At 36.9% G+C, this 18,974-nt stretch overlaps 1 protein-coding gene across 10 annotated transcripts in view; it reads left to right on the forward strand.

The window, feature by feature from the left end:
- The window catches only part of rgs7b (regulator of G protein signaling 7b), a gene marked incomplete at its 3' end in the record, with an annotated part of 180,621 nt that overhangs the window by 139,518 nt on the left and 22,129 nt on the right, over positions 1–18,974 (forward strand). For all 10 annotated transcript variants that reach the window (XM_083556596.1, XM_083556595.1, XM_083556601.1 and 7 more), the window contains 7 exons: positions 7,552–7,616; positions 9,021–9,097; positions 10,560–10,641; positions 15,616–15,690; positions 15,828–15,926; positions 17,859–17,920; positions 18,075–18,185. In XM_083556596.1, coding sequence (XP_083412722.1) covers positions 7,552–7,616; positions 9,021–9,097; positions 10,560–10,641; positions 15,616–15,690; positions 15,828–15,926; positions 17,859–17,920; positions 18,075–18,185 — 571 coding nt within the window. The remainder of the gene's footprint in view (positions 1–7,551; positions 7,617–9,020; positions 9,098–10,559; positions 10,642–15,615; positions 15,691–15,827; positions 15,927–17,858; positions 17,921–18,074; positions 18,186–18,974) is intronic.

An 18,974-nucleotide genomic window follows, 5' to 3' on the forward strand; every position in this document is an offset into this window, starting at 1 on the left:
CCACCTAGAAATGCATTACAGTAGTCTATTCTGGAGGTCATAAACGCATGGACGAGCTTCTCTGCATCGGATATAGACAACATGTTTCTTAACTTAGAAATATTTCTAAGGTGAAAGAAGGCTGTTTTTGTAACTTGGTTGATATGAAATTTGAAAGACAAGTTGCTGTCTAAAATAACTCCCAGGTCTTTTACCATTGAACTAGTGGTTACAGAACATCCGTCTAACTGCAGGTTGAGATGCTGGAGCTTCTGTATACTAGTTTTTGGGCCGATGAGCAAAATCTCAGTCTTATCAGAATTTAAAAGTAGAAATTATGGGTCATCCAATCTCTTATTTCCTTAACACACTCAGTTATCCGAGTTAATTGAGCTGTATCGCCTGGTTTAGATGAGATATATAGCTGAGTATCATCAGCATAACAATGGAAGCTAATTCCATGCCTTCTAATAATATTTCCTAACGGAAGCATGTATATTGTGAAGAGCAGGGGTCCTAGAACTGAACCTTGCGGCACGCCATAATTTACTTGCATTAGCCTGGATAGCTCTGCATTTAAATCTACGAAATGGTAAGGATCGGACAGGTAGGATTTAAACCAGCTTAATGCCTGTCCCTGAATGCCGATGTAATTTTGTAAGCGATCTAGGAGGAGATCATGGTCTATAGTGTCGAATGCAGCACTAAGATCTAGTAGAACCAACAACGAGATGAAGCCTTGGTCTGAGGCTAAAAACAGGTCATTAGTGATTTTAACTAGAGCAGTTTCTGTGCTATGATGGGGCCTAAAACCTGACTGAAATTCTTCAAAGATATTGTTCTCTTGCAGGTAGGAACATAACTGGGTAGCGACAATCTTTTCTAAAATCTTAGACATAAATGGGAGATTTGAAATTGGTCTGTAATTCGATAGCGTGTTTGGATCCAGATTAGGTTTTTTAATGAGGGGCTTAATAACTGCTAACTTGAGGGATTTAGGGACATGTCCTAACGATAGTGAAGAGTTAATAATATTCAGAAGAGGTTCACCAGGTATATAACACTTCCTTCAGTAATTTAGTAGGAATTGGATCTAACTGACATGTTGTCGATTTAGCTTTGGCATTAACATTATACAGCTCTTCCTGTCCTATACATGTAAAACAGTGTTTTGAGTTGTGGAGTTGAAGGTAACACTGTCTCAGGAGATGGTGTCAGAGGTTGTACTGCCACAATTGTTTTTCTAATGTTATCTATTTTTTCAGTGAAGAAATTCAAAGTCCTCACTACTAATCTGTGATGGAACACAATTTTCAGAGCCCTGATTTGTAGTTAGTTTAGCTACAGTACTGAAAAGGAACCTGGGATTGTTTTTGTTATTTTCTATGAGTTTGCTCAGGTGTTCAGCTTTAGCAGGTTTTAGCGCCTGTCTGTAGCTGAGCATACTGTCTTTATACGCAATTCTAAATACCTCCAATTTAGTTTTCCTCCATTTTCTCTCAAGATTACGGGCTGTTCTCTTGAGGGCATGCGTATGACTATTATACCAAGGTGCAGGTGTTTTTTCTCTAACCTTTTTTAACCGGATGGGGGCAACAGTGTCTAATGTGCTAGTGAGGATAAGGTCTATGTTGTTAGTTATTTCATCAAGACTATTATCAGTTATAGGTTTACGGTGAAATTGAGATAAATCAGGCAGGTTATTTATGAATCTGTCCTTAGTGGTTGGAACAATAGTCCTACCAAGTCGATAACGTGGTGAAACACGGCTAATCTTCTCTACCGGTAGTGTGTACAGTAGGAGATAATGGTCTGTGATGTCATCACTCTGAGGTAAAATATCGATATCAGTGACGTCTGCTCCGTGGGATATTATTAAGTCTAGTGTGTGGTTAAAACGGTGGGTTGGTCTGGTGACGTTTTGTTTAACTCCAAAAGAGTTTAGTAAATCGACAAATGATAATCCTAGGGCAACGTTTTCATCATCTACATGAATATTAAAATCTCCTACAAGCAGCACTTTATCAAAATTGATCAAGAGATCGGATAGAAAACAAGCAAACTCTTGAAGAAAATCAGCGTAGGGCCCTGGGGGTCTGTACACGGTGACCAGAGCGAGTTTTCTATGTATGTCTGAAAGTACAATTTTAAGAACGAGCACTTCAAATGATTTAAAGCTGAATCCTATTCTCTGACTAACATTAAGAGAGGCACTATAAATGGTTCCTACACCCCCCCCCCCCCACGACCAGTCTGACGGGGCTCATGCTTATAAACATATCCTGACGGTGTAGACTCGTTTAGACCCATATAATCACCTGGTTTAATCCAGGTTTAAGTGAGAAAGAGTGCATCGAGATTATTATCTGTGATCATCTCATTTACAATCAGTGCTTTGTGTGCAAGTGATCTAATGTTTAAAAGACCAAACTTTAGAACTTTTTGGTGTTTGCTTATCTGGCATTTTTCAGTTTTAACTGCAATAAGATTATTTCTGGATCTTGTGTATTTAATTCTTGGTTTTACTACACGAGGAATAGATACGGTTTCTATAAACTGGGCTGTGTGTAAACTTGTAACTATTTGGTCTGTAGTATGCGTGTTCTTATAGTTGAAGATTTCCTGATGTCTTACCAGTCAGATGGTGGTAGCTCAATGGTTAAGGCGTTATGTTACTGATCGGAAGCTACGGTATTGCGGAGCTACCACTCTTGGGCCCTTGAGCAAGGCCCTCAACTCTCTGTGCTTCAGGGGAGCCATACCATGGCTGACCCTGCGCTCTGACCCCAGCTTCTGAGAAATCTGGTATATGCGAAGAAAGAATTTTAATGTGCTGTTATACAGTGGTCCCCAACCCCGGGCTGCAGACCGGCACCAGTATGTGGGTCAATAGGTACTGGGCCGCACAGAGAGAATACATAACTATACATTATTTCCATTTTATTTATTATCTGATTCTGAACAGTTTTATTTTGGATAATGACCGGATTCTCTCCTCCACATCTGTCTATGACTCACTCTTGATGCATGTCTTGATGCCTCGGTCACATGTCTTACCTCCATCCCCTCTACCTTCTCAAAGGGGCTCCAGCCGCTAACACATAATACATTACCGCTAAATTCAAACCACCAAGCTATTAAATGCTAAAACTTAGCTGAAAATGTTTATTATTATATTTAGAAAATACCAGTTTTTATGCCGCTTGTATCATTTTATATTGTCGTATTTATTCGTCAGCTTTAAAGGCCGGTCCGTGAAAATACTGTCTGACATTAATGTATTATATTAGAACACATAATACATTACCGCTAAATTCAAACCCTCAAGCTGGCAAAATGAACAAAAAACAACACAGTGGATTTACGTTTTTTATTATTATGTTTAGAAAATACCAGTTTTTATGCTGCTTGTAGGGTGGCGCAAAAAAGGTTGGGGACCGCTGCTGTAATGTATAAGTGACAAATAAAGGCTTTTATTTTTATATTATCAGCAATTAGCACTAGCACAAGTGTGTCATCAGCATGCTCACCATGTAACATGACAGTGGTGGTAGAGTGTAGAATAAGTGTAGGTGTAGAACAAGTACAGCAGGCAACTTAAGAGACCATGTCGGGGGTCTCTACTGAGAGAAAGCAAGGGGTGAGACATGCCTGTCTGCCTATACTGCTGGTGGTCTGCCAGTCAGAAAGTATGCAACCCTTTGACACAGGGAAAGGCTAGGTTCTTCATCTCAGTGGTCAATTTGAAGTACATTATAGTGTAAAAATGCTGAGCTGTAATTTCTCTTCCTGGTGACCAGATGGCCCAGGGCTGTGTGTAGGAGGTGTGTGATGGCATCACCGGTAAATCGTTGTGGCGGTCTGCGAATTGTAATAGGTTCATGATGCCAGGTAATGAAGAGGGGATGAAGTCTCTGTATTGTGTTGTTAAAATTAAATACACAAAAAGGAATATCTTTACTATAACTTTTATATATGTATACATTCTCTGCTATTGAACTTTTGTTGTCTTATGTCAGTTCAATACAGACATGGCTTGTAGTCTGTAAGTGTGATACTTGTTCCACACCTTGAAGTCACAGAGTAAAATCGATTAGTGTGTGTGTGTGTGTGTGTGTGTGTGTGTGTGTGTGTGTGTGTGTGTGTGTGTGTGTGTGTGTGTGTGTGTGTGTGTGTGTGTGTGTGTGTGTGTGTGTGTGTGTGAAACTAAGCTGTAGCTGGGCTGCTCATTGCATAAACACCTATTTAATTTTGTTTGTGTCTCTGCATCTTAAGCTGAAGCAGATTCCATTTTATTTGTATAACATTTTAAAAATCATTGTCACTTGACAGCTGTACAGAAATCAGGATGGAGATTTAGGGTACCTATGTCCAACAGGAACAAGGAAAACGTCCTTAGGCAACATGAGACAGAAAACATGAGACAGTGAGAGGAACCAGGCTTTAATATGATTGTAGCATTTTCTACTGTAGTCCTTTATACTGGTCCTTTATACTGGAATACTGGAATTATACCACAAGACAGTGGTTCTGATTACAGCAGCAGCTCCTGAATACAGATCTACAGCATCCAAATGATATTATCCATTGTTGCAAAGGCTTATGTCCAAATGCCACAGTAATGGTAGGTGAGTCATAAAGCTGTAATCTGATTGACTGTCGTTGTATGTGATGTGATTTTAGAGCATGATATACTCAAAAATAAAGTTCACACCCTCCTGTGTTGCATGTAATGTTTTAATGAGATGTTTGCAGGATGGTTTTGACAGATAGATCTGTGGCTGGACATCAGTCTATGTACCTTTTCTTTGTAAAAAAGAAGTCATGGCTTGGCCATGTTTCATTACAAAAGATACCAGAACATCTAGTGAAACGGCACAGAACGGCCCGGATTGTATGACTAATGACGACTTACGAACAGATGACTCATAAAATAAAAATAAATGGTTAATGTGCCAGTGAGTCAGTGTAGGTGCTCAACACTGAGCTGGAGTTTTATATCTGTATTTTGAGTGTAGTGACATTTTGGAGTGGCAGACTTATTTTGTTAAAAAATATATATATTTTGACTAAATTTGAGATTGTATTTATGAGTCAAATAAATGACAAGTAATAAAAGAAGCAGTGTTTATTCCTGTCATTACACTCAGAGTAAAAAGTAATTTTACCATTTGTTAGCTTAATAGCTCTTGTTATATAGATAATATCTATATAAAATAATGTGAGGTGCAGTTTTATAGACACATTTTAAAGATCCATTAAGTTACTGTGGAAGAGGTAAACCAAAGAACCATGAAGATGGATTTGGACTAAACAGTCTGCTACAATGGCTGAGGACTGCAGTTGCAACAGTTTTTTAAATTCAAGTGTCTTTCAGTGAACAGTTAATAACCTCAACAATGATGGAACTATAATAAATGGTCATTCAGTGTCACCCAGATGAGGATTGGATCCCTTCTGAGTCTGGTTTCTCTCAATCTTTCTTCCTAATACCATCTCAGAGAGATTTCCACTGTCGTCACGGACTTGGTCATTAGGGATAAATCTACATGAATTGAGTATTTAGAACTCAGCCATTAGGGTTGCACAAGCCAGTACACTCTTAGTGCCGGTCCCAAGCATGGATAAATGTGGAGGGTTGCGTTAGGAAGGGCATCCAGCGTAAAAACATGTGACAAATCAAACATGCGGATCACGAATACAGATGATCCGCTGTGGCGACCCGAAAGAAAGTTTTTTATATTTAAAGTATTTACATTTCAATACTTAAATTTTTAAAGCTGCTTTGGGAAAATGTACACTCATAAAATCACTATACAGACTTTTTTTTATTTTAATTTAATTTAATTTAAATGAATTGAATTGAAAGAAACTGAATTGAACAGGGACAAAGTCAATGACAGGGTGGAGTGATGAAGCTGGACTTGATGACTTAACACCTAACAGTGTGTGTAACAAAGTGTGTTATTTCTATTATACTTCTTACATCTATGATTTTTAATTCAGTTATGAATGACACATTATACTTTTTAACCATTTATAGATACCTTTATACCATTTATAGTTACTTCCTGTTATCACTTCATAGCATAACATCATAATATCTACAGTATAAAGAGACATTCTTTCACCAGACTATTTTTATTTCTTACCAAGCATGGTCAATAAAGACTTCGTCAATAAATTTAGGAGCTGTAGCTGTTACAGATAGATGTTGTTTCTTTCTAAATACTTTAGTTTTTAAATTTATAGAAAGGTATTGTGTTTAATAAATATTTTGCATTGAATTAGGATTATTTACTTTCAAATGAATTAAGTTGCATAATCATTTTGTAATAGGGACACCTACAGGTGAACAGTGTTTACAAACCTCTTGTGTATTTTAGCTAGCTGAAGCACGAGGGGATGCGGAAGGATTAAGAAGTGACGAAATTATTTAATTGTTACAAATATTTTACCAGAAAAATTTCTTCCAATGTTTGTAGATTTTTGGTTTTGTTTGTTATTTTTTAATAACATTGTTCACTGTCTTGCTCCTTCCTGTAACAACATATCTCTCGGGAGTTTTTCTTTTGGCATCGTCGTGCGTTTGAAAATCACCATCAGAACACAGGTGAAGTGTGTTTTTTTCATGCCCGGTTGTTTTCAGTGTGACCAATGATTCGCATTTACTGTAGACAGTCCGAGTGAGAGGCAGGTCAAACGTCAGAGAAACATCATCCATATTTATGATTTGGGAGCGCATCTGATTTAATATAAAGAGTTTCATTGGTTCACCTGGGGAGCAGTTTTTTTTTTTTGGCTTGAAGTTTGTGAAACCGGGAAAGTCCCAGGAAAAATCCATAAATCGGCCGCTTCGTTGTTTAAGCCACGGGATTCAAAGCGTGGGAAAAAAGTTGCGGCTTATAGTCCGGAAAATACGGTACTTACATACATACATACATACATACATACATACATACATACATACATACATATAAGGGCAATTAGTAAATAATTATTTAGAAATTTACTGAATACCAATAATACTGAAATAATGCAAATTAAAGGACACTTCAATGACACTGTTCATTTAATAGCAGCATGTGTTACATAGAAACAAATTTAAGCTCTATCTATCTATCTATCTATCTATCTATCTATCTATCTATCTATCTATCTATCTATCTATCTATCTATCTATCTATCTATCTATCTATCTATCTTTACTTATATTAAAATGGATGTCTCTAATAGGACGATATGAGAAAGAAACCTTGAGAGGAACCAGACTCAAAAGATCCAAAGGTTGTCAATTTAAATCCCAGTCACGCTAAGCTGCCACTCCTGGGCCCCTGAGCAAGGCCCTTACCCCATAGCTGCTCAGTTGTATAAATGAGATCAATGTAATTCGCTCTAGATAAAGGAGTTTGCTAAATTCCATAAATTTAAATATCTATTGATCTACATACAGTGTATATATAAAAACTATATAAATAAAAAGAAAGTGTTCATTAACCTCTCTCTCTCTCTCTCTCTCTCTCTCTCTCTCTCTCTCTCTCTCTCTCTCTCTCTCTCTCTCTCTCTCGCCAGCTGTTTACCTCTGTAAGCGGACGATGCAGAATAAAGCCCGGCTGGAACTTGCTGACTATGAAGCTGTAAGCATCTCCCTTTTCCTTGATGTTTTCCTTCCACGCCTCCTCATCAGCACTTTATTGTACACCCGTGAGCCTCTGCTCACAGACATTCAATTCCATCACCTCTCTTTGCTTTTTCTTTTTTCCTATTTTTCCTCCTCCTTTTGTTAAAGGAGAAATAAATGTGCTGTGCATCTTTTTCTAGTTTTGCTGATTGAAAAAAACAATACACCACTGATTTCATTTCATGTATCGTAGGAGAGTTGAGTCAATTGTTGTCCCAAAGATTTCTGAATAATCCAAACTAAATCAGATCAGAAAAGTATATCTGTTGGTAGTAGGTAGAATGCTATATATATATATAGCATTTTTTTTTTATTTTTTTTTTTTTTAAAGACTCAGATACGTGAGTCAAACGAAGAAAATGCCTTTATTCATGTTACACATTTATTAGATTTCTTGTTGTTTGTTTGACTCAGTTAATCATTAAAATCCTCAGAAGATTTGAAGAGTTGATGAATCAGGTTTATTTGATCAGCTTCAGTGTACATTACAAAATAATATAATAATACAATTATTAATACAAATAAAAACAAATACATTAGCTATTTCATTCCTCTGAATTTTGGCACAAATAGCAAAACGATCAAGTTGCCAATTTGAGTAAACTGAGACTAAACGAATCTGAACAAATCATTTTTGGTTAGACATGATACAGCACCCCTGGAGCACAGAGGGTTAAGGGCCAAGACTGGCAGCTTGATGATACCGAGGCTTGAACCCCCAACCTTCTGATCAGTAACCCAGCACCCAGGTTTTGTGCGCAGGAGAATCATCATGCTAGAACAAAGTTTGGGTCTCCTAGTTCAACTTAAGGGAAATCTAATACTACAGCATCCAGAGGCATGGGTGTCTCCAGCTTTGTGGTAAAATGTTGGAGAAGAAACACATATGGCTGGAAAGGTCTGGTGTCCCAATACTTTTGTCTACATAGTGTAAAATTAAATCACTTAGCATTTAATTTAAAATGAACCCAAGTTTTTACAAATTATTTGAATTTTAATTACAATTAGAATAATTTTACTATAACTGTATTTGTATTCTGTGTTTTTGCTATGAAACAAATTATAATTTTTTTTAATTAACTCCCTAAAGCTGATCATTGTGATCCTATAACAGAAGTGGATTTGTCTTTATGGATCAACGTCTAAAAAAAAAAGTCAAGCTCTATAGCAAAGGTCAATAGCAAACTGGAGCAAGTGGAGAAAAACGAGCCTGCAGTAGGCATATCTCAGGAAAAAAAACACAAGAAAAAGTTTTTAAGTCAAAAGAAAGCACAAATATCAATATTTCAATATGCCAAATATGTGGTAAAAATTCATCAAGGTTATTTGAATATATCCGTGGCTGTTTGTGTGTTTCCAGGAGAGTTTAGCACGGCTACAGAGAGCTTTTGCACGGAAATGGGAGTTTATATTTATGCAAGCAGAAGCACAAGCTAAGTAAGTATGAACAGATGCAACAACGCAACCAGAAACTGAAAAACTCCAGGGTTTAAACCACATGGTTCCACATCTTCTGCTTTTAAACTGTAAATCCATATACACATTTCCATCTTTAAGATTTATACTGCAAGAATCTTTGAGGCTAATGACAAAAGTACCTGAATATAACTTCAAAATATCTGCTTCAAACTGCATTTGATCGTTCAGTGATGTCACTTGCTGATGTGGTTTTGAGACAAAAAGAGTATCTTTACTCTGTAGACATTTGATAGTAAATTGTATCTGCGGCAGATTTACATCGTTGGTGTGAAATGTTTTGTGTCTGTAGTTATACTATTTTATGTACCAAAAACTTTCTGTCAAATGACTTTTTTGGTTTTTCAGAGACACATACATGTTCTTTTTGTTTCTATGTAATAAACTGGGTAACGTAACAGTATGGAGATTAATTGTTGCCAAAAAATATCTATAAATGTACAAATGTTCCACATAATTTTTTTTGAAAAATCCTCACTTATCATGAATAACAGCAAATACACACTCTTGGCATCCAGACAGTTGTTTCTCCAAACATTTAGCTTAAAATACTTTGTCATAAATCTTGTAAAACAGTTCAATAGGATTTAAGTGCGGTAACTGGGCAGGCCGTTCCGTGATAGATAGCACTACAGACGACTGTTTGCTCTCTAAATAATGCTTAAATGTCTTGTTGGACAGTAAAGTTGGTTCAAATGGGCCATAATCCAGACGGAATTGCATGGTGTTGAAATATAGAATGGTAGCCATGTTAGTTGAGTTTTTCTTTCACCCGTAATACGTCTTAAACCTTTCCTGCAAAACAACCCCAATCTATTAAATTTCCACCTCCATGTTTGACTGTTGGGCTGAGACAGTCTGGGTTAGGGTTAGGGTCCTACACAAGTTCTTCTTTTGGAGCAAATCATGTTAAATTTTAACTCATTCTGTCTATAGAACTTTCTTCAAGTCATTCACTGTCTAATTCATTTGTGTTTTTGACTAGTTTGTTGCTTATAAACAAAAAAAAAAAACATGCATTTGTCTCTCAAAAACCATAAAAGGCTGAGTGTTTTTCAAACTTTTGACGGATACTCTATATCACCTTTTGACTGTATATAAGGACCAAAAATGGATGATGCTTCCACATGTTTCAGTTCAATTCAATTCATATTTATTTGTAGAGAGCTTTTAACAATGAACATTGTCTCAAAGAAGCGTTTCAGGGATAAAACGGTTATTAAAGACAGTATAAGTTTGTGAGCCATTGGTGACTGTGGCAAGAAAAAATTTCCTGAGATGGTATGAGTTAGAAACCTTTGAGAGGAACCAGACTGAAAAGGGAACCCATCCTCATCCTCAACACCGAATGTCCATTAATTACAGTTCCAAGCACTTATCTGTGTTCTGCTGTTACATTTTTATTCCTTCCTTTTATTTTTAGAGTGGATAAAAAACGGGACAAAATCGAGCGCAAGATTCTGGACAGTCAAGAACGAGCATTCTGGGATGTGCACAGACCTGTGGTGAGATGCTGCATCATACTCTATATCATCTATCTGTCTTTTTATATCCGTCACACTTACTAACATCTTAATCTCACTGTTTTTATCGCACATCACTGCCTGTGAGTTTACTTATGTATGTTTATTCTGTATTCCAATAGACTTAGCTGTGCTGACATTATGTACTTGAGTATGGAGTATTAAATCAACAGTAAAATTTCCAAACAAATACAAGAATCATTAAACAGAATAATTAGTGTTGTAATAACTAATATCATTATCACAGCCTCCATATATACAAATAGACAGCAATGGAAATCGCTCTTAAATTATGTGGGATTCATACTCATTGTTTTGATGCAGTACTCCTCCTTTTTCAATTAGTTTTAAAAATTAAACATTTTAACTTTTACCTAAGTTTGTTTTGTCTGAAGTATTGTAATTGTCTACGTTTTAGATCATATCCGTCACTGAGTAATAAATAAAAATAATGCAAGGGGGAAAAAATCGTGCCCCAGAAGCTACTGCACTGATTGATTGATAGGCGTAGAATAAACAAGCTAAACTCACAAGAAAGAAAAATAGAGACGGACAAGACACACGCCAGAAAACAAAATGCTGTTTAATTGAAAGTTGTTTAATGCGTGCGCTTACTGTCTGAATTCTGAATCTTGCGATTTCACTCATTATCATAAACGACATTATAACAGTAGATTTTTTGCTACGAGAGAGAGTATAACTCACATTAGACTCAATTCATTGACTGTAGTGGTTCTTTATTTTGCCCAATTTCCACCGGTACCCTGTTGGCTAACAAGTGAAGGGGAAAGTTAATAGGACTGTGGTGAGACCTGAGATGTTGTATTGTTTAGAGACAGTGGCATTGAGTAAAAGACAGAAGATGCAGCTGGAGGTAGCAGAGCTGAAGATGTTGAGGTTTTCGTTGGGAGTGATGAGGATGGACAGGTTTAGAAATCATTTTATTAGAGGGACAGCGCATGTAGGATGTTTTGGAGACAAGGTGAGGGAGGTGAGATTGAGATGGTTTGGACATGTGCAGAGGAGGGACATGGGGTATATCAGTAGAAAAATGCTGAGGATGGAGCCACCAGGTAGGGGGAAAAGAGGAAGGCCAAGAAGGAGGTTCATGAATGTGGTGAGGGAAGACATGCAGGTAGTTGAGGTGAAAAAGGCAGATGTAGAGGACAGGGGGTATGGAGACGGATAGAACGGATAGGTATGGAGACGGATGATCCGCTGTGGTGACCCCTAATGGAAGATGCCGAAAAAAGAAGAAGAAGAAGTTGATGTAGTGTTTATGTTTCAGACCAAATAGTTAATGATCGGTTTCCTGTTGCCATCCAGAATTTTATGACTTGCATTATAAATCGATTTTATTACCAGATAGGTTAAGACACCGATTTTGCAGAAGACAACAGAATTCATTTTCAATACGATTTTAACCAGTCAATAAGAGAACCACTTATTTACTGCGCAAGTGACTTTCTATTTAAATAAGTAAATAAAGTTTCTGGCAGTGAAATGAATTAAATCTGTCCAGTGGTGCAATGAAAACCTGCACTAAGGCATATGGGAGACTTCTGAAGAACCAGGAAATGAGAGCACATTAATGTGCGCCTCATTTTAATGAATGAAAAAACCAATGCAAATGAGTGTAATTAATAGTGATGCTTTTTTTTTTCCTAATGAATAGAAGGACGCATGTAAATGAGATTCAATTAGACTGGGACTTTACAGAGATTGAATATTATGAATACGAATTAAACTAATTCAACATGTACTGTAGATTCCATTCTCGATTGATTTTCACAGCACTGTGAGTCATTAAGGTGTATATAATCAGAAGTAGCCTCTTCTCTCAACACGGATTTATTTTGTCCTTTTTTCTATATTTTTTAATCCGCATGTTGATATAACACTGATGCAGACCTACTGTACACTAAGATGCAGACATATGAGTTCCAACTTGTGTTCGAATGAGCTTTACCATCAGTTAGATCGGTTTTAGCAGAGCACTTGTGAGCTCACATGTACTGAATAGTGCAGTTACAGTAACACTTTCCTCCAAGTGTGTTAAGCTGCAAACTGCAGTGTGAAATGATGGCAGTAGCTGCATATATTCCACTTTATCTTTCAGACTGATAGCTAGTAAAGGGGAAGTGGCAGTAATTACACTGGCAGTGAATTGACTTGATATACAACTATCCTGTTGTTGGTCAACATGTAGGTATGGAGAGATTAAAAAACAGAGGTGGATAATATAATCTTGTATACTTTTGTATAATTAGTAGTAGGATTGTTATTATTGGTTGTTAAAGGTTTGCTCAGCTGAGGTCAAAATAGTCATATAGCCTACTCCAGAATTATTGGCCTTATCACTATTTTGTAATTTAGAAATGTTATTTTAAAACAACAAGAAAATGTTCTGTCTGTCTGTCTGTCTGTCTGTCTGTCTGTCTGTCTGTCTGTCTGTCTGTCTGTCTGTCTGTCTGTCTGTCTGTCTATCTATCTATCTATCTATCTATCTATCTATCTATCTATCTATCTATCTATCTACATTTCTCTCTCTCTCTCTCTCTCTTTCTCCCTCTCTCTCTCTCTCTCTCTCTCTCTCTCTCTCTCTCTCTCTCTCTCTCTCTCTCTCTCTCTTTTTTTTCTCTTTTTCTTTCTCTGCCTGTCTGTTTTCTGTCTGCACTACAGCAACTTGATTATACTTTTAGTTACACACCCATACACACACACACACACACACACACACACACACACACACACACACACACACACACACACACAAACACACACACACACACACACACACAAAAACCACCCTTGTCCAGCTCTGGGTCCTGTTTCTTATCCTCATTTGTACACTACAGATTTAGCAGCCTGACCACACACACACCCACACACGCACGCACACGCACACACACACACACACACACACACACACACACACACACACACACACACTTAACTCCACGGATGTCTGTCTGATCTGATAGGCTGCATAATTAGAAATGGCAGACTGGTTTTCAGCACCAGCACTTTGAAGTGTCTAAGATTTATGTCATGAATAATAATTGAATTACAGTGATGTTCCCACTCTGTAACAGTTTATTTAATCTCCGCAATCAAGATTTACCTCACCATATCATCAACATGTCACGACAGATGTCATGAGCTGTCCGGTAATATGAGCGTTGCATTAGCCTTACTGCTAACTGTCATGAGAGCTGTAATTATGCTCCTTATGTCAAATGTGCTCTCGATAATGCAGTTGATTTCAATTTGATATGTATAGCACTTTTTACACTAGATATTATTACTTGATAGAATTAAATATATTTACAACGATATTAATCAATTTCAAATCTATTCAAACATCGGAAACCCCTCTGAGATGACAGTGTTGAAAAGTTATGACATTTGTGTTGTGATGACATTTTGTCAAGATCATCAAATGTATGCTAGTAAACAATTAGTGTAAGTGTTTATAAAGTGTTTCTTTGGATTATAGCACTAAAAAGAGCCTGTAACTGCCCCATTTTGAGAGAGTAACACACCATTGGGAAGCTAAAAAACTTAAATTGTTGAAAGGACCTTCAGGGACCTGCAGAGGGGCTTTTTGAACGCACTGTATATAAATAAAAAGATAAAAATTTATTTTAAATTGCTTTAAAAATGGTAACCGCACTGTATGTTTTTTTTCTTGATGTTTTAGTCTGAAATTATCCAAAATTTTGGAAATTTTCCGGCGTTTTCTTTGGTCTGAATCTTCTCTCTCATCACCGTTTTCTCCCCATTCCACCATTTTTTCATTCTGCACATCTTCTGTGTTACCTGTCCAGAGCGCTCCAGATTTTAGCGGGCCGTGCGTCAGTAATAATGGTCCGTGGAAAACACAAAATGATGAATTTTTGTAATCGAATTACTCAAGCTACTCCACGAATCGTTATAGCCTTAGGAATTAGGTACAAAAATATATTAAAACATAACTCGGATAGAATTTAAGGTTATCAGAGAAGGACTTGCTGTTCCAGGCAGCCCCCAAATTTCTGAAATTTCTGAAATTTCTTATTTCATACCCAGCCTGAAAAAATATATATATTTTCGCTTCTTTAATCTATCCAGCACTCATCACTGCTGCACTAGTGAGAGACAATTAGCAGTTAGGCCTCTCAAATGTGAACGGTATCTATTCAATTTAATTCATTTTATTCGTAGAGTGCTTTTACCAACAGCCATTGTCTTAAAGGAGCTTTACAGAGATAAAGTGGTTATAAAGTTGCATTAAGAAGAATGTATAAGTTTAGTTTTTTCTTTACAATTGTAAGTTTATCCCTATTGAGCAAGCCAGTAGCAAGGCAAGGATAAACTTTCTGATATGGCATGAGGAAGAAACCTTGAGAGGCACCAAATGTCTATTTATTACAGTTCCATCATTGTTGAGGTGTACTCTTCAGTGATGGATGCTTAAATGCTGATCTGTTCATGCAACCTGTGGTCCTACTGAGTAAACTGGCAATTTACAAAATATTTAAATTGTACTGAAAATTTTTAAAAGCATCTGATACATCAATTGTAACAGTTGTCTGGTTTATAAAAGCAATGTGACATGACTATAACCTTTATTTAAACTTATATTGTAGCTGTAATCATTTGTTTCCAAATCGGAAAAAACCTTTTATATTTTTCCTGCAATCAAATTGGTATTACACGTCAACTCTGCTCGTGACTGAAATAGGAAGTGATTAGTTTCACTGAACCCTGACCAGACAACTGTCAGAATTACCCTTCATTTCATTACCAATCTAAGCACGAAGCAGTAGAACAGAGATGCTGCTGCTGCTGCTGCTGCTGCTTCTTTGGTTTTCCTGTAAACTTGTGTTCCATTCGTTTGCTTACTAATAAGAAGAACAAGAAGATGGTGTCTCAGATTAATGATTAATGTGTTTTCTTTGTGACTGATCACAGCCTGGCTGCGTGAATACGACTGAAGCTGACATCAAGAAATCGTCCAGGATGAAACAACCTCACAAAACACGGAAGGTAAATTTGAGAAGGTTGTTTGCACTATTTAAAATATAAAGTTGAATGCTAGACTCATGGGAAACTTGGTTAAAAAAAATCTATAGTCAATGTTTCATTTTTGCTCTGCGCATAAATGTATTTTTTGTGGTGTTTAGTCGGTGTATGGGCTACAGAATGATGTCCGCGGTCACAGTCCCACACACACCAGCACACCTGAGATTAAGGAGCCCACTGAGGAGGAGCTACAGGAACAGGTACACACTCTCTCACAAGTTCACATGCATTCTCTGAATGTAAACCTGGTATCAGATAATCTGTAATGTACATAGTGCTAAAAAAAACAGTCACTGGGAAGTCAGAGATTCTGGATGGTTATAAGCATTCTGAAGTGACAGAGTCTAGGAGTACATCAGCATTGTGATGTCTGAGAGTCTGGTAGTTTATCAGTATTTTAATATTCAGACAGTCTGGCAGATTTTGGGAGCTTTTAAACATTTTAATGTCAGGTTCTGTGAGTTCATCAGCATTGCGATTTGAAGTGAGTATGGTAGTTTATCAGCATTGTGATTTTTAGAGAGTCTAGCAGCTATTATCATAGTTATATTAGACAGTAGAAGAAGAATAGTCTGGTAGTTTATCAGCATTATGAGAGTCTTGTAATTATGAGAAAGTCTGGTAGTTTAGTATGATTATAATGTCAGGCAGTCAGATATTTTATCATCATTGTGATGTCAGACAGTCTGGTAGTTTATCATCATTGTGATGTCAGATAGTCTGGTAGTTTATCATCATTGTAACTTCAGAGACTATTGTAGTTTATCAGCATTATGTTTTTAAAAGAGTCTGGTAGTTTAGCATGATTATAATGTCAGGCAGTCATATTCTTTATCAGCAATGTAATGTCATACTATCTGATAGTTTATCATCATTGTGATGTCAGACAGTCTGGAAGTTTATCAAAATTGTGCTGTTAGAGAATCTAGAAGTTTTTTAACAATGTGATGTCAGTAAGTCTAGTAGTTTATCATCATTTTTAAGTCAGTCTGGAACCATTGTGCTGTTAGAAAGTCTGGTAGTTTATCAGCATCGCAATGTCAGACAGTCTGGTAGTTTATCCACATTTAGATTTTCAGAGATTCCGAGTTTTTGTGCATTTTGATTTTCATTTCATCAGCATTGTGATTTCAAGATGATTGGAAGTTTATCAGCATTGTCATGTTAGAAAGTCTAGAAGTTCATCCGCTTTGTGATGTCAGCTTTGACCTTCACCAAGGAGTCTGGTAGTTTAAGCAACAATGTATGTCATAGAGTCTGGAAATAAGTGGCTTAACAGTGAGCAGTTCCCATTAAACATCATCGACCACAAAGGTGTCAATTTGCAACATATTTATTATCATGTTCATTTGTAGAAAATCTTTGACACACCACTTTATAAAAAGAAAGATGTAAATTATAGTACTGCGTTATCTCTGATATCAAACAATATTAATGTCCATAAACTCTTAAAGAGAATCTGAAGAAAAACTCTTTCTGTAAAGCCGCAGCTGATCAGAATGTGGTTTTGGCTGGACCACAGGGGAAAAGAGTGTTCTCGAGGCTGAACTCTGGGTTACCTACTCTAAAGCTAACATTGACCTGCTTGTTAAATTCCTGCTGAGCTCTTAACATTGTTGCTACATCTTTCTCAATATGCTCACTGAATCTCTGGTCTCACATGTTATCCTTTTCCTGTTTACATCAGTTTATATAATTACAGTCACAGCATTTGATTTATGACTGTATCTGATACATTACAAATAGTTCATAGACACCATTATAAGTGTGATAAGCATGTTAAGTTACAGCAGCCTGCACACTTTGTTATAGCAGTTTGCTTACCGATCTGAAAGTGCATTTCTGTGACTGTAGCAGCTCTTTAATTTCCATCTTTATATATTTCATGCATACTTAGTACATTGCGAGTACAGGACATAATTAGCCTGCGCGCACATTCAATCTTAATCTGGCTGTTTAATGTTAATGAGTCTGAGAGGCAAATACGACAAAGGAAGTGTTTCATTGTAGCACAAACTTGACTTTTATTTTTACTTTGAATTAACGCTAATCATGTGCTAGACTAGTTAACGTGATCAACCTGGAGCTGCTGTGAATATGATAGTCTGTCTGTGTTTTTGATTTGCTTTCAGATACAGTATTGGCAAGCGCAGATGGACAGACATCGATTAAAAATGTCCAAAGTTGCAGAAAGGTGCGTTTTATACTCCAGCGATGTGTCGGAAAAGTATTTGGGGTGATGTGCTAGTAAATGTGTATCATGCCTGTAAAATACAATGCCTTATGGAAAGTCTACAACACCCTTATGATGCCTTTATGATGCTCTTTTTTTATTTGATTATTGGCAGTTTGTTGGGCTACACAGAGCAGTACATTGAGTATGATCCTTTCTTAACCTCACCTGAACCATCAAACCCCTGGATTTCAGACGACAACACCCTCTGGGACCTGGAAGCCAGGTGCGTGTGTGTGTGTGTGTGTGTGTGTGTGTGTGTGTGTGTGTGTGCGTGCGTGTGTGTGTGAAACATTGCAATAAAATCAATCACATTACATCTAAGATTTAAATACAAGGCACAACTAGCAAACAAAGGCTCACAGCCAGAGGCAATATACATTGTTTGTGGGTTTTTTAGTGCAGGTTCTTATATGGTTTGGACAAAATTCTATCTATCTATCTATCTATCTATCTATCTATCTATCTATCTATCTATCTATCTATCTATCTATCTATCTATCTATCTATCTATCTATCTATCTATCTATCTATCTATCTATCTATCTATCTATCTATCTATCTATCTTTCTTTCTTTCTTTCTTTCTTTCTTTCTTTCTTTCTTTCTTATATTCAAATGTATGTGTATTTCTTCATGATAAGCAAGCCTGGGCCAAATTTAGCAAGGAAAAACTCCATAGGATGATATAGGAAAGAAACCTTGAGAGGAAGCAGACTCAAAAGGGGAACCCATCCTCATCTGGGTGACACCAAGCATGTGATTACAAATCAAAAAAACATTACAGACACCAGAGAGTAAGAAAATATCATGAACACCGGCATGTGTGATTGTGACTAATGTCCTTTCTACAATCTTATACAGTCAGTTGGAGTTGTGGAACCAGGTGCTTCTGAGCAAAATATAAATTATCTCAACGTCTGAGATCATTATAGATTTAACACCAACTAGCTTCATTATAGATTTAACTAGCAACGCAAGTCAGCATGTGCCCCGCAATACTGAGAATGGTGCAG

The sequence above is a fragment of the Silurus aristotelis genome (assembly GCF_946808225.1).
Source record: "Silurus aristotelis genome assembly, chromosome: 12".
Lineage (NCBI taxonomy): Eukaryota > Metazoa > Chordata > Actinopteri > Siluriformes > Siluridae > Silurus > Silurus aristotelis.